The sequence below is a fragment of the Panthera pardus genome, unplaced genomic scaffold, assembly GCF_024362965.1.
Source record: "Panthera pardus isolate Hobbes unplaced genomic scaffold, ASM2436296v1 HiC_scaffold_11, whole genome shotgun sequence".
Taxonomy (NCBI): Eukaryota; Metazoa; Chordata; class Mammalia; order Carnivora; family Felidae; genus Panthera; species Panthera pardus.
This window is the reverse complement of record NW_026526666.1, coordinates 6,377,491-6,397,280: the sequence shown is the minus strand read 5'-3', so window position 1 is coordinate 6,397,280 and position 19,790 is coordinate 6,377,491. Positions and strand designations below refer to the sequence as shown.

The 19,790-nt window shown below is 37.8% G+C and overlaps 1 protein-coding gene across 1 annotated transcript in view; it reads right to left on the bottom strand.

Moving 5' to 3' along the window:
• Positions 1-332: 332 nt before the first annotated feature.
• Positions 333-19,790, bottom strand: part of GDAP2 (ganglioside induced differentiation associated protein 2) — a 58,274-nt gene continuing 38,816 nt past the window's right edge. The window contains exons 12-13 of the mRNA XM_019458003.2: positions 12,844-12,987; positions 333-8,956 (exon numbers count right to left, since the gene is read on the bottom strand). Coding sequence (XP_019313548.1) covers positions 8,909-8,956; positions 12,844-12,987 — 192 coding nt within the window. The 3' untranslated portion in view covers positions 333-8,908. The remainder of the gene's footprint in view (positions 8,957-12,843; positions 12,988-19,790) is intronic.

The window sequence follows — 19,790 nt, the reverse complement described above, 5'->3', positions numbered from 1 at the left end:
TAAGCATCAGTCAGGATTGGAATCTAGTCTTTTGACACTGATTCCACTGCCCTTTCAATTACTCCTCAGTTGCTATAGCTAGGGACCTATGTGGGTATTAATTCATTCAATAGATACTTATTGAGACACTGTTCTACCAATCGTGCAACATGGAGTTGTGTCTTAGAGGGAGGAGTAAAGTCCAAACAACGCAGGAGGAAGGGTGGAGGGGAGTGGGAATGGAGAATGACTCTTAATGGGTATGGGGCTTCCATTTAGGGTGTTAAAATGTTCTAAAAGTAGATGGTGGTGATGGCTGTATAACACTGAGCATACTAACAACCACGGAAGTATACATTTTAAATGGATAAACTTTATGATATGTGAATTACATTTCAATAAAGATGCCAAAAAACGTAAAGAGAAAATAAAAAAAATGCATATACCAATAAAGGATATACTCCATAAAATTTGAATAGAAATAGGTATAGTCACGAGAGCTTTTATATCCATAAGAATATAATATAGGATGGTATTATATTTACAACTTGATTTTGATACATGTCACAATAAATTATATAAACATAAAAACAAGACAAACAAAAAGCCCCAGATGCAGAGTAATCTTACCCTATGCCACTCCACTAAAAACTAAAAAAAAAAAAAAAAAAAAAAAAAAAAAAAAAAAAAATGGGGTTCTTGCCTTTTTCTCACTCCTTGTGTAACTCCCATGGGGGTACCTGAGGCTCCAAACCGACTTTACTAAGACATTTTCCATAGCAACAGGATGGATTCAACAAGGAAATGATAGCACCTCATAGTTCTGGTCTTGTACTAAGTGTTTTACAAAGAAAACAACTGTGCAGCATGTCCGCTGTGAACTGTGAACTGTGCATTCACTTACCTAACTTTAAGTTGACTGATAACTCTGCTGCTAATTCTTGAACTCTGGTCCTCCCAGGGAACTTGGCTGAGCAAATGCAACTTAGATAAAAAAATAAATGATAAATAATAAATTAAAAAAAACAAAACAAAACTTGTTTAGAGGTCTCAGAGGGAATGTCAAAGGCAAGGGGCCATGCAAACATAGTTAAACCAAAGGGCTCCAGCTATAGATGGCAAGGTCATCCTGAAACTACCTACTATCGCCATGATCTGGCTGTGAGCGCAACGTTGCTGCCTTAACCTGCCTGGCCCTCTACTTCCTCATCTGTTTGAGAACCTATGCCCCTTTCATAGTAAGTTTTAACACTTACTTTGTTATTAGAAATAAAATTCACAGATAACAACCCACCTAAGACAATGTGTTAAATAACCAATGTTATCATTTACAATAAGCATTTCAAAATGAAAATGTCAGACACATCTCAACTAGAAGACATAATGAAATGGTCAAATGCTTTGGATACCTCCTTATAAAAAAATAAATTTGGATTTTTTTTAAAATTCAAAGACGAGAGGCCATTCCATCCAAACTTATAATGAATTGATCTTATTTGCCTTTAATAAGAGAAAGAGGAAAAATAACTTGAAGTAGGGCTTACAACCCAAATCAAGTAACAGGCTGCTAAAACTGGAGAAAAGCAGGTAAAACTGGGCCTTATCTGTAATGTGAAGCCAGAACAATTTTCCAATGCTGGGCTACAGGATAAGGCAGAGAGGACACCTTTTCTATCTTGATGGAGAGCCATACATTCATTGAACTTAAAGATCTTGCAGATGGAGAAAAGAGGCTGGATCAGAAACAATAATTTCCACGACATAGATTATTATTATGCTTTTATATAGGATGTCATAAAGAAAATATATATATTTTTAAAACCAGACCTTACAAAATTCAGTGGCAGCCTCATGTTTCATGTATCTCCACTGCCTTAATAATTTGTGCAAGTATGTTTTAGGAAGTAGGGAAAGAACTTGATTTTGATACATACTATCTTTGTTAATAAATGAGTTCCTCTTACAACTCTCTCCTGGTATTTTCTCCCAGCACCCAATTAGAAAAAAACCACAAAACAGTAAGTAAAAACCCAGCCTATAGATATGCTTGTTCATATCTGGAGTTCTTTTCAGAACTCCAGAATTTATTTTAGAAAACTAGGAGAAGGTAAAAAACTTACTTGAAACTATTTTAAAGGACAGGGCAATTTTTAAACATATGCCTCACAGGTGAAAATTAAGATGTCTGCAGACTATTTCTCAGAACTATCAAAGAATGTAATAGTGGTGAGGGGGAGGAATTCTTTTTTTTCTGCAAAAAAGCTATATCGAGAGTCAGGAAGAATCTCATGTTATCATTAGTTACAGATGTTAAATGTGCAAGAGAACATTAATGTACAAGTTGAGCCTAACGGTCCTAATACACTTTTACTGGACCACAACCTAGCATGATAGCCTTGAAAAACAATTCATATTTATTGTGTCAATTTCTTAGCACATTACACAATTGTTTAAAAAAACCTTAGCCACATCCCATCCAGAGAAACATCATTAGTTTTATAGTATTTTTGAGAAAATACAAATTAAAATTAAATAAGCTTGTTAAATAAGCAACTTATATCGATGCTTTGTATTATTACTTAAGAGTATGAGTTTTGAAATCAGACTTTGATTTGAATCCTGATTCTCTCTCTCAATGTAGAAGGTAACATATATAAAGAGCTTGGCAATGTAGAAGGCACATACTAAGTCCTCAAATGTTAGTTGTTCTTTTTTTTTTTCAGTATTTATTTATTCTGAGGTGGGGGAGGGGCAGAGAGAGGGGGAGAGAGAGAATCCCAAGCAGGCTCCACACCCAGCGCGAAGCCTGACACGGGGCTCAATCTCATGACTGTGAGATCATGACCTCGGCCGAAATCAAGAGTTGGACACTTAAGCAACTGAGCCACCTAGGTGCCCCAGTTATTATTATTTCTAATCAAAGCAATGGTAGCTACCTTCTGTAAACACTTAACCATCCATGCTTTATGAGCATTATTGCATTTCTTTCTAATTATCCAATGAGTATTATTATCCCTGTTGAACACATGGAAACACTGAGGTTCAGACAGGTGGAGAACCATGCCCGAGGTCTGAACCCAGGTGTGTTAGGGGCCAAAGCACCAATATTAACTAACCATCCTTAAAAATTCTTGGGTCAGGGGGTGGGGGGAACGGTGGGGGGGAATGTGAGTGTGTGGGTGTGTGTGTGTGTGTTTGGTTGGGGGAATCCATGAGTTTACTGTGAGAATTAGACACTTTTCATGCTGATGAAAAACTTCAAAATAATTAATATTCATGTTCCGGATATTAGTTTACTAACATAAACTGCTTTAAAACCCAATTTTGCCAGGATGTTTTAAGTGCCTACGTTCGTATTTATGTTTATTTGCACACTAAAGCTGGGTTCTGCTTTGGCTGCGGAAGGCTTATGGAGAACAGCGGCTGACTTAATAGGGGAACGATACATTCAAGCTAGATGAAGGCCAAGTGATACCACTATGTGCTAAACAAATGAAAGGAACAGTCTGAACTGAGACACACAGGGGAGACAGCTGAGTCGCTACGCAGCACACACAGCAGAGGGCGGGTGTGTGCTGAGCCTGAAGGAACCTGTGCTACACGGCTCAGTACCATCATCACATTACGGGTGACAGTTCTGTTTGGGCAAAATATCGTTGTCCATCCTATTTCGTTAAGGTTACTTTAAGTTGTATTAGTTTTATAGTTTTGCTTGTATCTAATCTATAAACTTCTTCTGGTTTTATAATTGTGCAAGAACTATAAGCGTAAAGCATTATACATAGCTTTATATATACTGAGATAACATAATAAATAATGGAGTAAACACTGAGGAACTAAGACAACCTCTCCTTACTAAAAGGGGATGTGCATTATTCAAGTTTGAGAAACACGCCTCTGTCATGCACTGCTTGTGTGCGTGGGCTTCAGCAGGTCATTTAACCTCTCTATCACCATCGACCTCACAGGATTTGTAGGAGGATTAAATGAGATAATGAATCGGAGTGCCTGGCCCACAGAAAGGATTGCGATAGTTATGTCTCCTTTCCTCGAAACAGGGAAAATATGGAAGCTGAATATAGTCTTGGCTCTTTTCCTTGTGGTCTTGGGACCAGGAGTATTGATAATCACCTGAGCTTGTTAGAAACTGAGAATCCCAGGCCCCACACCAGAGCTACTGGATCAGAATCTGGATTTTGACATATTGCCAGATGATTTATTGTATGCGCATTAAAGTTTGAGAAACACTAGTCCAAGTCCCCATAGAGAAGGTTGACAGTAAAATTCACTGCATTTAACTCCATAGGTTAACTTTGGTGATTATAGAAAATCCAGGTGTAAATGACCAAAACAAACTATCCCACCCTATGGTTCAATATAAACACTACCATTTTACTACTGGCTCTTCATCAGCTATATTTACAGAGTAATGGGATCTAACTTCAACTTCGGAAAGACCAAAATATATTTTTAAATGTAAAATATTCAGGGGCACCTGGGTGGCTCAGTTGCTTAAAACTCCGACTTTGGCTCAGGTCATGATCTCGCAGTCTTTGAGTTCGAGCCCTGCGTCTGGCTCTGTGCTGACAGCTCAGAGCCTGGAGCCTGCTTTGGATTCTGTGTCTCCCTCTCTCTCTCTCTGCCCCTCCCCCTGCTCACGCTTTGTATCTCTCTCTCTCAAAAAAAACATTAAAAAAAAAAAAAGTAAAATAAAATATTCATAAAAGCATTCTGAATTCTGAATAAACACATTTTAAGATCATGTCAAGAAAACATTTTTGGGTCTTCTGTGCCCAACAGCAATTAAAATCATTTACATATGTTAAACTCTTATTTAAATATTTTGGCCCACAAGAATTGGTCTAACAAAGTGCTGGCTCAGTTTATGATGACTGTGCGCTTACACTAACAAAACACATCGCAAAGGAAAAGTATGATTGTATATACAAAATGTATTAATTTTAACCGTTCAACAAAAATATTAGATCATTCAGCAGTTACGATTTTGTTAGTGTAATTCACCTATAGAATATCTGTTTTTCTTCTTGAACTCAGTGACCCTATACATTTCATGCTTGTTTCATGTAAAAAGATTAGATACTATTCCTGGAAGCAACGAAAACAAAATTAACTAATATCCAAAAGAGCCACTAATATACAAAGTGACCTTGATATCATCTGCTTAAGGGCTATTCTGATAGAATCAAAGCTTGAACTATGTTATTTATTGCTCTGTGTTATCTACATATGGGCCATAGAAACCACATTCAAAGAATGTGATGCAAAGTGGATTACTGGGTGTGTATGTGTGTGTGTGTACACACATATATATTCACATACATATGTATGAAGGTAGATGTATATAGGATATGTATATGTATATGTATATGTATATGTATATGTATATGTATATATATATAGGGTTTGGCCTACTGGGTAATCCTTATAATCTCTGGGTTTCTGATATGACCTAGATCACAGGTAGAGTCCTCCTTTAATCTTTCATGGTTTCAGGCAATCCTGAACCAGAGTCAATCACGTACCATGAGGTATATCAGTGCCAGTGTAGGTAAAACATTCTAGTGCATATGGACTATGATGACCATAACTTAAGAGAACTACCATCTGAAACTCACTGGCCATCTCCAATTTTAGAGGTGTATATGCTGCTACCTTATAGTCCTCTGGGTCATTAATACAATCAATCCACTGGTCTTAAAATACAGTCCTCCTTCTAGTACTTCAAATTCTAATAATTTCTATTCATATATTAATCAACATAAACTCTCTCTATATATACATACACAATCGGGGAAACACAAAGAGCGATTTGTAGCTTATACCGAAACCACATTTTATCATTTTCTTATTAACTACTGCAAAGAAAAGAAACCATTACCTACAGTATGAATTCATTAAACAATATCTAAGCAAATGGAGAACAGGGAGAAATAGTCAGGCCCTGTTCTTCTACTGGAGTGGTTACTCTCATCCCTCTCTAGAAATGCAAGATATTTTAATCCTTTCAGATTTCAGATATGTGATCAAAAACCTGTATCCATTTTTCCTATCAAAATTAAAAATCCTGTTGTTTGGTCTCAAACTACTTGGATTCCTTTGAAAAAATAAATAGAACAGAGCACCAGCCAGTGAAATAAGATGTATAGTAAAGAAAAGAAAATCTTGAAACCACTTGATCTCTAAGCTTTAGGAGTCTAATAAAGATAGTTTTTTTCCCAGACATTATTTTCGCTAGCAAGAAACTTGGATATAGAGGAGTTAAGAAGAACCCAAATATATGCTGAAGAAATGTACTTGTTTAAAAAATCCTATTATGCCTTGGATGAATTAATGAATTAAATTAAAATTTTAGAAGTTGTTTCTTCCTCAATTCGACTAGCATCTGGCATGACTGAAGTTGGATTAAATCAAAGACTTGGTGGGGCTTTGAATTAACATCAGATGCTAGTGCTCATCTCCACCCAGTCACCCTTTTATCCTCTAATGTGTCCCTGGAAAATGGCATGTTATCCAGACAACGCAACCTGTTGACAAAGGCAGATACATACTGAACTTTACATGATCATTTCACCATAAGGTCACTATGTTCCCCTCATAGGACTTAATGCGCTGAAACAACTTCATTATATAACACTCTAGGCAGCTATAAAAGCATGAGCTTGGTCCCATACCAAATTTAGTTTCACTGAAAAGTACAGCCCTTATCTTTGGACACCATTAAATTGTGAAATGGGGCTGATATGTATATACTTTCATATTACCTTTATACCCTAGGATATCAATTGAACCAGAATTTCACTATATGTAGAATCTTGCTTGTGTTACTAGACATTAATATACTCATATGAATATAGCAGAGGGACATTCTTTCCAAATTATTCTTTCCAATAATTTTAGTTCCTTTTGAACGGCAAAGTAGTTTGCAGCCTCTATTATCTACAGAGGAAATGATTCAGGCCAGAAGCCAACTGGAGGTAGCCCAGTCCACTTTCAAAAAAGAAAAGGTGGTATATTTTTAATGACCGCTCCCAGTGACCCCAACTCTGATCTAATAATAGCCTGGAGAAGATGAAGATAATTTTTCAGATTTTTAAAGCTCAAAGCTTAAGGGATTTAAAGCAGTGCTATCAGAGAGGAAGGAGGAAGCCTAATACCAGCCAACTGACTGGCTGTCTGGACCTGATGACCTAGGGAACATAACAGGAAACTCTTACCAAATAAGCACATATAAGGAGCTAAGTGGCTTTGATATCTGATGCAAAGCAAATGTGTCCAGTACATACAAAAGAGAAGAGGGTTTATCGAAGAAATGTAAAGCCCCCTGTTACTTGAATGGGGCTAATACAACTATAGGGGAATTTCTCTGTCATAAAAGGAGGAGGTTTCCTTTAACGCCACTGAACGATTAACTTGGGCACAGATGTATGGGACCTTTGGAAGCACTGATCCTGAACACACTGGAACAGAAGGGTTCTACTTTTTCTTCCCTGAACCGCCAATGTACAGGATGGACTGAGGGAGGGGCGTGGCATAGGAATCAAAAGGAATATGAAGACAACCAGACGGAAATGACAGTGGTTTGACCTTAATTCAAGAAGAAATGTTTAAAATGGCTAACACATGCCTCTTGTTAAAGTGTGGCACTGGGGGAGGAGCAGGCCAGAAGAAATTCTGGACAAAGTAGGAAGGAGGTCCTCACGGTTGGGATTTCTCACTAGCAGCTCTTGTCCCACGAAAAGAAAAATGACTCAGAAGGTGCCAAGGAGAAGAGGAGTGCCTGGTAGTACCCTCAAGTCTATTTATTATCATTTAAAGACTGACCGAAACGACACCCTACATAAGCTCTGCTGGCATTTTGCACCCAAAGGCATCAAAAGCCCTTTCTAAATGCTCTTAGGATACCTCTGTGAGGTAGGTATCGTAATTCTGGTTCTTATTCATAAACAAGCTAAGGCACAAATAGAGTCTGAGTGGCAAATGCGATCTGGAATTTCGTTTGCTGCAACAAACTTCCTCCATATTGATGTAGGCAACTCAAGAGACACTGCGAGGAAATGTCCTTAGAGGGAGTAGCTTTAAGAGCCAAACAAAATCACACCTCTGGGAAGACCACGCTCTCGAAAGGGTCACTGATGGAGTCTAAGAGATACCTTTCACTTAAGAGTACTAATAAGTGAAGTCCTCTAAAATAAGGCAACCAAATCACCCATGATTATAGGAAAAAGGCGGAAGATATGGTCTTATTGTCCTCCACTACTGAGACCAGAACGGTGGCAATCTTAACAAATCATAAATCCAAGGAACTTTCGTCCTTAAATCTTCGTCTTAACTAGCGCAGTAAGATTCCAAGACCTATATTTTGCTAATGATTTTGGTATTTTGATCAGATACATTTCCACATCCTTGATCCCAGACAATTCTCCTTCATCATAACCAAATTATCTGCATAAAATGTAGTGCCAGGATCTGAAGCAAACAATGCATCTATGGTCAGCACACACTGGTTCTATATATTTTGAGAAACAGTGAAGTACACAAAGGAAGCGTGCAATGTTAGAGAGATGGCATGGACAACATCGGTGGCTGGTCTAACGGAGAATCCAGTGCCCTCTCAGGAAACTGAAGATACTCAAAAGTTGCTCCCCGATTTCTATTAACAACCCTCTAAAAATGAACATTTTCATTTGATACAAATATACAAATTTAAAATAAGTGTGCAGTTCGGAATGGCCTACCATTTTCAGATTGCTTATGTGCCAGAAAATATACAGTCAATAAAAAAATACCAGAGAGGTGGGGACAAAAGGCTCTCTGGATCTGAAGAGCAAAAATGAATATCACTTCAATAGGTAGCAATTCGTGGAGCAAGTGACGTCCCTGGAAACCAGTAGCGCTAAAAGATGGCAGGTCACAAATCTGGTGATGGGGGATAAGATGTATAGTAAGGCCCATTTTCCTGTGGAAGAAAAAAAAAGACAAGAACATTAAGTAATCAAACCAATTCAAATGGGAATGTGAAAGAACGGGATTTACAGTCGGCGATATGGCCTCTGTAAAATGTCTAGCACATGCGTGGCCCTGAGCAAGGCCCTCAGCCATCAAACCAGGTCCGCTGGAGTCAGTCAGAGCTGGTGTAGAGTAGGCAGAGGTAATCAGGGTGGTAATATTTTTAAATAACCTTGTTACTTAATACTTAATTCTATGTACCAGACCCTTTATCGGCACTTTCCTTTCATTATCCCTTCATATTCTCACATAATGCCATGAAGTAGATAACATCCTCTTTTTACGGAACAAGACACCAAGGATCACACAGCTTGCAGAACTCACCTAAGGCCAGCCAGCGGTAACCAGAAGAGTCTGAATTTAAATCCTCGTCTATTCAAATCTAACGCCCAGATTACTTTTTTAGACTGTATTGTCTTACTGTATGCTGCATCTTAAATTAATATAGAATGATGGAAAACAAGAGTAAGGGCAAATTTCCTGACTTCATTTTGGCTAACTTTATCTTAATAAAAAAATGAAGACAGTTCACTTTATGGTAGATGGACCTCTGATTATACTTATTGGACTTAGGATTCATTTCTCATATCTAAGGAAAGTATTTGACAAAAAACTTGTTTGTCAGTAAATCATAAACAGAATTGTTTAGCACCAGTGTAGATAATAATTAGGAAAGCAGAATGGCGGACAGATGAAAATAGCATTGCTTCACAGTACATTTACATTACTGGTTATGACAGAGCATTAAATGTATCTGGTTTTGAACCCAGTAGGTGGCTAAATGTTATCTAAGGGAATCAAAAGCTCTAATATTCTTCAGAGCAGATGCTCTAGGGCAAGAATTGATCTTGGGACCTTAGCCCGGAAAACAAGAGAATATCTAGGAAAACTTACTTTCTGATTACAAATCTGACCAGATATTAAAAACATTTCTAGAAATTAGGTAGAAACAAATCCTAGGATTGGCTGCCTTTCATGTTATTTGAAAAAAAGTTAAGGAAAGCCTTTTTGTTTTTGTTTTGTATTTCAGAATTGCCCATCAAGATCTTTCATACTAACCAATCCTATATCTGCAACACGCATGGAAGCTATGCTTATGAAACATGCCTCAACAAATAAATCAACTTTGAAGTTCATCTGAAAAGAAATGGTTCACTGTCTGTCTTTAAGATTTCTCCGTTCCATTCGACTACCATATTGTTTTAGGTTTCTTACATCCGCATTAAATTGTGATAAAGTAGGAAGGGCAAATCTAATTCTTAATGCTATGAAATAGAGCTTTTTACATTAGTCTCACACTGTGCAAGAGACTGCCGTGCAATCTATTTTCTCTATTTCTGGAAACAGTCAAAGAACTTTGAAGAACTGTCGCCAGGTAAACTTGTATACTCTTCTTCGACTACATTTATAAGAGTGCTGACTGGCTAGCTCCCTGTCTGAAATCGTCTCCGTACCATTTTGATACAGATAGATAAAAATTACCTTCTAACTACCTTCAAAGGTTCCTTTCATTCCCATAAAACTTATGTCACTATTCTAAGTCACACAAGACCCAGAAAATAGAAGCCCGCTGAGACCTGCCAACAACAAACGCCACATCACACCTACTATGTGCAAGGCATGACTGAACATGCCAGTAAATTAACCAACTCCATACTTACTTCCTTTTCTCTAATCATACTTTCAATTCTTCCTAGCAAGAGAAAATGTTTCCTTACAAGGCAATAATCAACCACCTATTGGATCTCCACCTCAGTGTTCCACGGGCCACCTCAAACGCAGTGCCACAAATTGAACAAACACACCGCCTGTCTCTTCTCTCCCACTCCAACACTGCCCCTGCCCCCCATGCTCTTCCTCCAAAATGCCCCTCTGGGGTGGCGGCCACGCCATCTACCAAGTCTCCCACGGCGGAAGCTCTGGTAGTCACTTTAGGCATCTTTGCCCTTTCATCTTCCTGAATGGCTTCCTCAGCCACCAAATGCTGTGGGTTTCATTTCCTAAAATGTCTACTTCTAAATCTAAGATCTTCAAGCCCTTGCCATGAGCACTGCTGCTGCCCCAGCTCTAGTCTCCTTTCTCCTCCGATCCTCTACTCGCCTCTTCCTTGTCTCCCTGCCTCTAGTGTTATCCTTCTCCAGTCACGTTCTGCACTGTTGCTTTTGCCATGGTTCTAAACAGAAATATAATGGCAGTTCTCCCTTGTAGAACACTCCCCACTGACCACAGAGCCAAAGTGCTGCAGGTAACATGTAAAGCTCTAGTATCTAGTGACCTGCCCTCTGCCAGCCCTTTCCACATTGTCTCCTGACACCTTTAGTTTCTCCCCTTTTTTTGTCCTTCTCTTTGGCCTTTATATATAGATGGCCTGATATCTCAATTTTAGAAAGCTCTAGTACAGGCACAGAGAGATGATCCAATGACCCAAGTGTTACATTATAGGTTGTTTTATTAAAATGTAATTAATCACATCATTAATTAGGCCTGCATTTGATATACAAAATAGAAGAAAAACCTAAAACAAGCACACAAACAAAACAGACAAACAAAACCAAGCTAGAGTGTGGTGTTGATATTTAACGAAAGTCTGTTTTATGGGCCCCTAAGATTATAGAAAGTGTTGGCTTAAAAAACAGTCGTTTGGGTTTTCTAACCAATGCAATCCAACTTGTATGTTCTACCCCAGAAAACAAATTATAAATCCAGACACTAGCTTTGAATAGTCATTCCAAATTTTTGATCTCAAAATGTCTTTTAGTATCTTTCCTTTTATTTCCCGCTATCCATTTTTTTTAATTATTAAGAAGAGTGATATATAGTTCAAAAGAATAATAATAAAGTTATTTTCTACTCCAGCAATCTGCATCAACACAAATTGGTATTCTTCCCCCCCCTTCCACATATTCAACAATCTTTCTATGATCCAGCTACTCCAATTACAAATCCTCTCTGCACAAAAGCCAAATACGAAATTTTATTAGTCATTAGAACACATTAAATACTTTGCTCTTCACATAAAGGAACACAGGAATTATAGCTGAAGTTAAAGAAATGGTGGAGAGAAAATGTCTTGTAGAATATTTATTTTGGTGCATACATGCTGTACAATAATTGGGGAAGAACAATCCATTTGAAGCTTAATATAACCTTCAAATATATTCCCTGATCCATGCATAATGTTATGTAATCAGCAACAGTTAAATAAGGAGACTGATGATGTTTTGGCCAAGCATATTACTTACTTTTGTTTTGTTTTTAACTACTAAAGCGGTAGTGAGAATAAACACAATGCGATGGACAGAGCTTTAATGAAACTCAAGAGTAGCCCTTTACTAGTGTTTGATATATTCACAAATTCATCTAGAAGTAATAATAATACTAGTGTTGCTTGTTCTTAAAAACATTAGATAAACTTTCAACAAAATGAAACTTGCAGCAGGGTAAAGGCTACTAAGATAGGCTACCTTGTTTGAATTAATGCTGAAAATGTCAGACACCAAGAGATTCTTCTGACCTTACTTATGTAGATAAAAAGCGATTCAATCTTAAGGACATTCGGCAGAGGTGGCAGAAACTGACCATATAAGCAAGGGTTGGCTTCAAACCAGCAGAAAAATCTCCCCTTGAAAAGTTAACTGAGGAAAAAGCTCTCTTAGGACAAAGCGTTTTCCTAGTTACTGCAGGAAGAGAATGTTGAATGATACTGTCAAGTTTACTAAAACACATGAATTGCATTAATACCATCTTATAATAAAAGGATGCTGTGCGCCTAAGCAGTGCCCCATAGAGCAGTTAAGATACTACACCGGGTGAGGGAGAACTCCTGGAACTTCTTACCCTGGCATCATATTCAAGGACAAAAGGTGGAAAATCAATCTGTTCTGGTGATATGGCAGAAAATAGCTGGTGGAGGCTGTCCACATGGTGGATTTTGTCCTTCAGTCCTGAGACAGAAAAGGTGGTAAAAAACCATGTTGATACCTAATCAATAGAAGAGAAACACAATTTAAGCCAGGGGCCAGGGTTAGAAATGCAAAACGTGATTCTGAAAATTTATACTAGATAGAAACTATTATTTCAAAGTTGAAACTGATGTCAGAAAAAGCTTATAATGAGCCGTATTTGTCAAAGTGCAGGTGGTAGCTCATCAGTGAATTATGCAATTAGTTTAGTGGATTATGGACAGAATTAAAAACAACCACAATAAAAAGGAAACACGCTAGAGCAACAATTACTAGGGAAGGTGATAAGGGGCGAGCAAAGTGTTTCATGAAGCTTTCGCTTCTGTGAGGTGTCTGTATGCTTCCATGTGCAGTGTGTTGTCATGTAATATATGCTTTTTACTGTGGGTTGTGGGCAAAAAGACCCCGCATTATTTGGTAGAATGATGGATTCAGTGGTACTCTGAAAATGGTTAACATTTCCAAATCTCAGAAACTCGTCGTTTTTCCAAATGAGACTGCGAAGAAAATTTGTGCCGAAATGTGATACATTTATTTTTCATTTCACATTTGGCATGCAGTCTTTCTTAGTCAAAGTGAATCTTCTGTGAACGTGAAGCCACCTTTACTCATTTCAGTTTACAACATGCAAACCCTCTGTAAGAGCCAGTCTGCAAAATTTGTTGCAAAAAAGAAAAAAATTATTAACAGCAAACGATAGTGACATAAACTAGGCAACACAAATTATTGTTCATTGCTCTCAATTGCTGATCTAATCAGTCATGTTTATCAATGGCTTACACAACGGCTCTGAGCAGTAGGTGCAATATTGTCGCTATCCCCATTTTATTTACAGAAGCAAATGTGCATACGAACGTGTGCCCTGGGACAGTGCGCTACAAATGTACAACTGGGCACGTTGCAAATACAGGACACTTTGGATATCTGCCACCGATGCCAGTCATTTTGTTAATTTCTTTTGTATAGTCTTACCACATTTTCCACTGGCTGTCCAAACCTTTCACATATTCTAGGCCCCTAATATGACATACCTCCTTCTCCTTCACGCTTTCTTACAAGAAAAGGCATGAAAGAAGAGAGACAACACTGCGCTGACTTATCAGGATCCTGTCCAGATTTGCAGAACTTGGTAGAGACTCATTTTCAATCATTATTTCTCCCTTCCAGCTCCAGATTACCCCTTCTATTGAGTTCTTAATACCAGAAATTTACATTGCATTTAGAGCACTTATTCCTGCTTCCTAGGATTTCAGTTTCTTTCGTCCATTTCTATAATTTCCCTAGTACTTGGCAGACAATCATAGAATAATAGCCTAATGTTTTGCGAGACACAGACAGAACCAGCATTCTCAAAATATTTGATAAAGAAAGAATAAATAAAGATAGGACTTACTTTACAATGATTTTTATAGCTTGAGTCACTATTCTATTTTGGCTACACTACCAATGACTGGCATAAGGCCTCAAAAGTATTAACATTAGCCTCTCCGCTACCCTCTCCCCCTGCCCCAGTATTACCAAGTTTATTTAAAGGGGGATGTTGGAGGGGAGGGGAGGCATTTGGCCTTGCTAGAACTAGGTGAGTTAATTTAAATCAAATTGAATAGTCACTCAATTATATACCCCCAATCAGTTTTTGACATCAGTTCCTTTAAAGCACATGCTGTTATATACCTCACGAATGTAAACTTCTGCAAACTAGGTTAGTGAAACTTGCAGATTAGAAGAAGCTCTCAGACTGGCCACAGAGGTAGCTAATAAACCAGTAAGAGGTCACAGACATGTTACAGATTCCAGAAGGAGCTTAAGAAAATTAGAAGATTGTAGAGTCTGGACAGAGAAGAACCAGAAGGCTGTGTTAAGACAATAAACATTTATGCAAGGCATAAACATCTGCTGGTCATCTGTGTCCTAAGCATTGAGTTGTACGTCAAACAGGAAAACAATGATAGAGCCGCTCCTCCAAAGGGAGCTTAGAGCCTAGTAGAGGAGCCAGATTATAAGCATGAGACTAACAACTAGCTAAGGCAAAATGTACTGACTGTAATGAATGGCCCACAGAGACACGTGACTACCTATGTATGCAAGGAGCCCCAGCCACTTGGAAAAAGGGAGAAACATACAGAGCTATAAGGGCCTATGCAGAAGACTTTTGTGCCATTGTTCTCTTGCCTCAAAACCCTTTTACATGCTGCTTTTATAGTCCTGACACCCTTTCCCTCAATTCTTTGCCTAAGTGTTCTTCAGAGCTCAGATCAAAATTCACCCCAATGAGGAGGCTTTCTTTTACCACCCTCCACCCAAAGTGGAAAAGGAGCCTCCTTCTAAATGTTCCAACAACACTTTGTTTACTCATGTTACTGCAAAGCTAGCAATAGTATTATATTATCTGATTCTCTAAATAGACTGTAAACTCCCTAATGTGGGGAATGTCTTATTCAATACCATATTCATAGCATCCAATTAATGCCCAACCAAAAAAGTAAGGAATTCAATATGTTTTGGAAGAATTAACAAATGGAGCAATAAGAGTTTCTGAGCTTATTACTTTAATACTGTTTAGGGCTGGTTTAATGTTTCTTCATTCTACAATAAAAATATATTGCCCTTCAATCGGTGCCTCAGTTTCTTCATCTATAAAATCAGCAAATTAGACTTAAATGATCTTTAAGGTCCCTCTTAATTGTGCAGTTCTACGAAAGCACTCCTGCATATGCCACACCAGACCAACAGGGGGGCGGCGGTGGTAAACTCAAAGAGATGGTTGGATTGGGGAAGTTGAGGCAGCGATCTGTGAAAGAAACACATTTCTCTGTCGCACTTTCTGCCATTACCTTCTTCACATCCTCCACGTATTGCAAGAGAAAATTACTCAAAGTAGATAGAAGTAGAAACTCAGTTAACTTCTGCTCAGCAACCTGAGCAGAAAACTCAAGAGCACTGTCTTCACTTTTTAAAATTTTAACTTTTATATAGCTTAACTTTTAATTTTCAATTATTTATAAGTCATATACATTTACATAGGTAAATTTGTATTACTTATTATCTACTATTTTAACAAACTGAAAAAAATGTAAAACTTGAAAAAGGACTGCTTTGATATTTTGTGAATGCCATAAATTCTTTCACCCAATTATTCACATACGCAAAGCCAAGAACACAGAATCACAAAACAATATAAACTAGAAGATTGTTTACACACGTATGCACTAATCAGTTGGAGCCAGAATCAATGGTAGGTTTAAATTCTGTTACTTTGCCTTGTATTAGTAAACTTCTAAGGAGAAAAAGAGTAGTGATTTATATGAGCAGTCAATTTATTACCACTTTGGGTGGAGTGGCCTGGAAAAGATCTGAAGAGTAACAAAATCAGAACAATGTGATTCGATTGTTTTATTAGCCCTTGATTTCATCTCATTATTTTATAATTACAAACACCCCATTTAGAGTTCTTGACTTAGTATAAAATAATGGTGGATTTCATTACACATGGGTTTTATTCTCTCAATCCTAATTTTCCCCATCCCAAAATGTTATGAAGAGGTAATATAACAGTTTTCACTTTATTCATCTGGTCTTCAGCCTCTGCCCAGCCTGCCACTGACTCCTATCTGAAACAGTTCCAACGTGGGACAGCCAAGGCTAGTGGCTCTAACTCTGAAATCTCTGGTAATGTGTTTCCATCAAAGTCACAGGACGGATAGCTATTTATAGACTTTCTGTGTGGAGGAGGAGGGACTAAAGCCATATCTTAGCAAACAGTGGCTACACATTTTTATAAGTCTGGTACAAAGGAACACTATTCTGTTAAGTCTGAATTTGTAACAAAAGAAAATTATGAAAATGTTCAAATAGTCACTAAAGTTGGAAGGATTTTACAGTGAATACCAGCATAGCCACCACTCAATCATTAACACTTTCCTTATGTTTTCTCTATCACATATTTATCCATCCGTCTATCCATCTGTGGATCTTACGTTTTTGCATTTCCAAGTAAACTGCAGACATCAAGAAGCTGTCCCCAAATACAGCATTCATATCTCTAACTAGAGTTCAACGTTCACTCCGTTTCTTTGCTATAAAATTTACATTCGATGAAGTGCACAGATTTTGCGTGTACTTTTACTGTTTTGCCAAATGCACACACTGGAGAAGCAAAAACTCCTATTAAGTTAGAAAACATTTTCATCACCCCAGAATGTTCCCTCATACTCCTCTTCCCTTATGGCCCTCTCCACGGAGGCAAACAATGTTTTGATTTTTTTTCTACCATGGATTAGTCTGGTCTGCTCTAGAATTTCATATAAATGGATTCATACAGTATAATTTTTATGTAAGGGTTCTCCTACCCAGCTTAATGTTTTTAAGATTCTAGCATGTGGTTCTGTCTATCAGTAGTGTGTTCTCTTTCACTGCCAAGAAATACTGCATTATGAGAATATACTAGAACTTAATTATTCATAATCCTATTGATGAGTGCCTGGCTGCTTCCAGTCTTTGGCTGCTATGACTAAAGCTGCTATGCACGTTCTCATAGAAGTCTTTTTTGGCACATAGTTTTCATTTCATTTGGGTAAATACTTAGTGGCACTGATAGGTCACAGGCTAGGTATATATTTAGTTTATAAGAAATTTTCGTTAACTCTTTTCAAAGTAGTTGCCTGATTTCCAACTCCCTCTTATGATGTAGGAGAATTCCTGTCACTTCACATCACTGTCAGTATTTGGTACTGCCGGTCTTCCAAATTTTAGCTATTCTGGTGGCAGTGTAGCAGTATTTCATTGCAGTTTAAAAAAACGTATCTTTTAAAATATAACTGACATATAATAAACTGCACATATTTGAAGTATACAATTTTTTAAGCATATATATATATATATATATATATATATATACACACCCATAAAACCATCACCATAATCAAGAAAAAGGACATAGCCATCAGTCCTGGAGGTTCTCAGGGCCCTTTGCCACTCTCCCCTCCCACCCTCCTCCCACCCCCCCCCCCCAACCCTCCTCCCTGTCTGCAGGTAATCGCTGCTCTACTTTCTGTAATTACACATTCGTTTGTGTGCCCTAGAATTTTATACGAATGAGATCATACGGTGTGCACGCTTGTCTGGCTTCTTTTACTCAGCATAATTACTTAGAAATCCATTCGTGTTGTGATGTGCATCAACACTTCATCCTTTTTCATTACTGAGTAGTATTCTATTGTATGGATATACGAGTTTGGTTATCAGTTCTCCCAGTGACGGGCATAGGGGGGTCGTTTCCAGTTTGGGGCTACAATACAGCCTCCATGAACGTTTGTGTATAAGTCTTTGTATAGATAGATTTTCATTGGTCTCAGGTGAATACTAGGAGTGGAATGGCCAGATCACATGGTAGGTGTACGTTCAACTCTTTAAATAAACTGCCAGATTGCATTCCAAAGCTTCTGTAACATTTTACATTCAGATCAGCACTGCATCAGAATACCAGTTCTTCCACATTCTCACCAACATTTGGTATGGGCACTCTTTTAAGTTTTAGCCGTTCTAACAGGAGTGCAATGATACCTCATTTTTAATTTGCACCTTCCCAATGACCAATCATATTAAACATCTTTTTGTGTGCTTATTTGCCATCTATATATTTTCTTTGGGGAAATGCTAGCACAAATTTCTTGCCCGTTTCTAAACTGAGTTTTTCCTTATTAGTGATTTCTGGGATTCCTTTATTCTAAAGGGAAATCCTTTTTCAGATAAATGCTTATTTACAAAGACTTCTCTCAGGCTGTAGCCTCATCTTTTCACTCTCTTAACCATCTTTAAAAAGGCAGAAGTTTTCAAATTTGATGAAGTCCAATTTCGTTTATGGGTTGTGTTTTGGTGTTGTATCTAAGAAATCTTTGCTTTACTCAAGGTCACAAAGCTTTTTCTCTTATATTTTCTTTTTAGAAGTTTAACAGTTTAACATTTTACAATTTAGGTCTTTGACCCATTTCCAGCTAATTTTTGTATGTGATGCAAGACATGGGTCAAAGTTGTTGTTGTTGTTTTGCATATGGATATCTAATTGTTCCAGTATCATTTGTTGAAGAGAATGTTCTTTTTCCACTGATCTGACTTCACACATTTCTCAAAAACCAGTTATCTCTATACACGTGAATCCATTTCAGGGTTCTCTATTCCGCTCCACTGATCTAGTCTACCTTTATGCCAATACCTTGTGCTGTCTGGAGTACTGCAGTTTTAGAATAAGCTTTGAAAGCAGGGAGTGTTGGTCCTCAACTTTGGTCTTCTTTTAAAATTGTTTTGGCTCCATTAAAAAAAAAAAAAAGTGGGGAGGGGGTGCCTCGATGGCTCAGTCAGTTTAGTGTCCGACTTCAGGTCATGTTCTCACGGTTTGTGGGTTTGAGCCCCATGTCGGGCTCTGTGCTGACAGCTCAGAGCCTGGAGCCTGCTTCTGATTCTATGTGTTCTTCTGTCTCTCTCTCTCTGCCCCTCTACCACTCATGCTCTGTCTCTCTCAAAAATAAATAAACATTAAAAAAAAAATAATAATAATAAATAAGTAAAATCGCCTTGGTTCTTTAGGTTCTTTGCATTTTTGCTTGTCAATTTCTACAAAAAAGCTTGCTGAACTTTTGACTGGCATTGAATCTGCACATTTAGCAAGCACTGAGAATTTGACAATAATAGTGTCTTCTAACCCCCAAATATAGCCTGTCTTCCTTTATTTGTGCCTTTCTCTCACAAATGTTTTGCAATGTACACAACTTGTACAGTGCACGAGTCTTTCACATCTTTTGCCCTATTTACCCATAAGCACTTAAT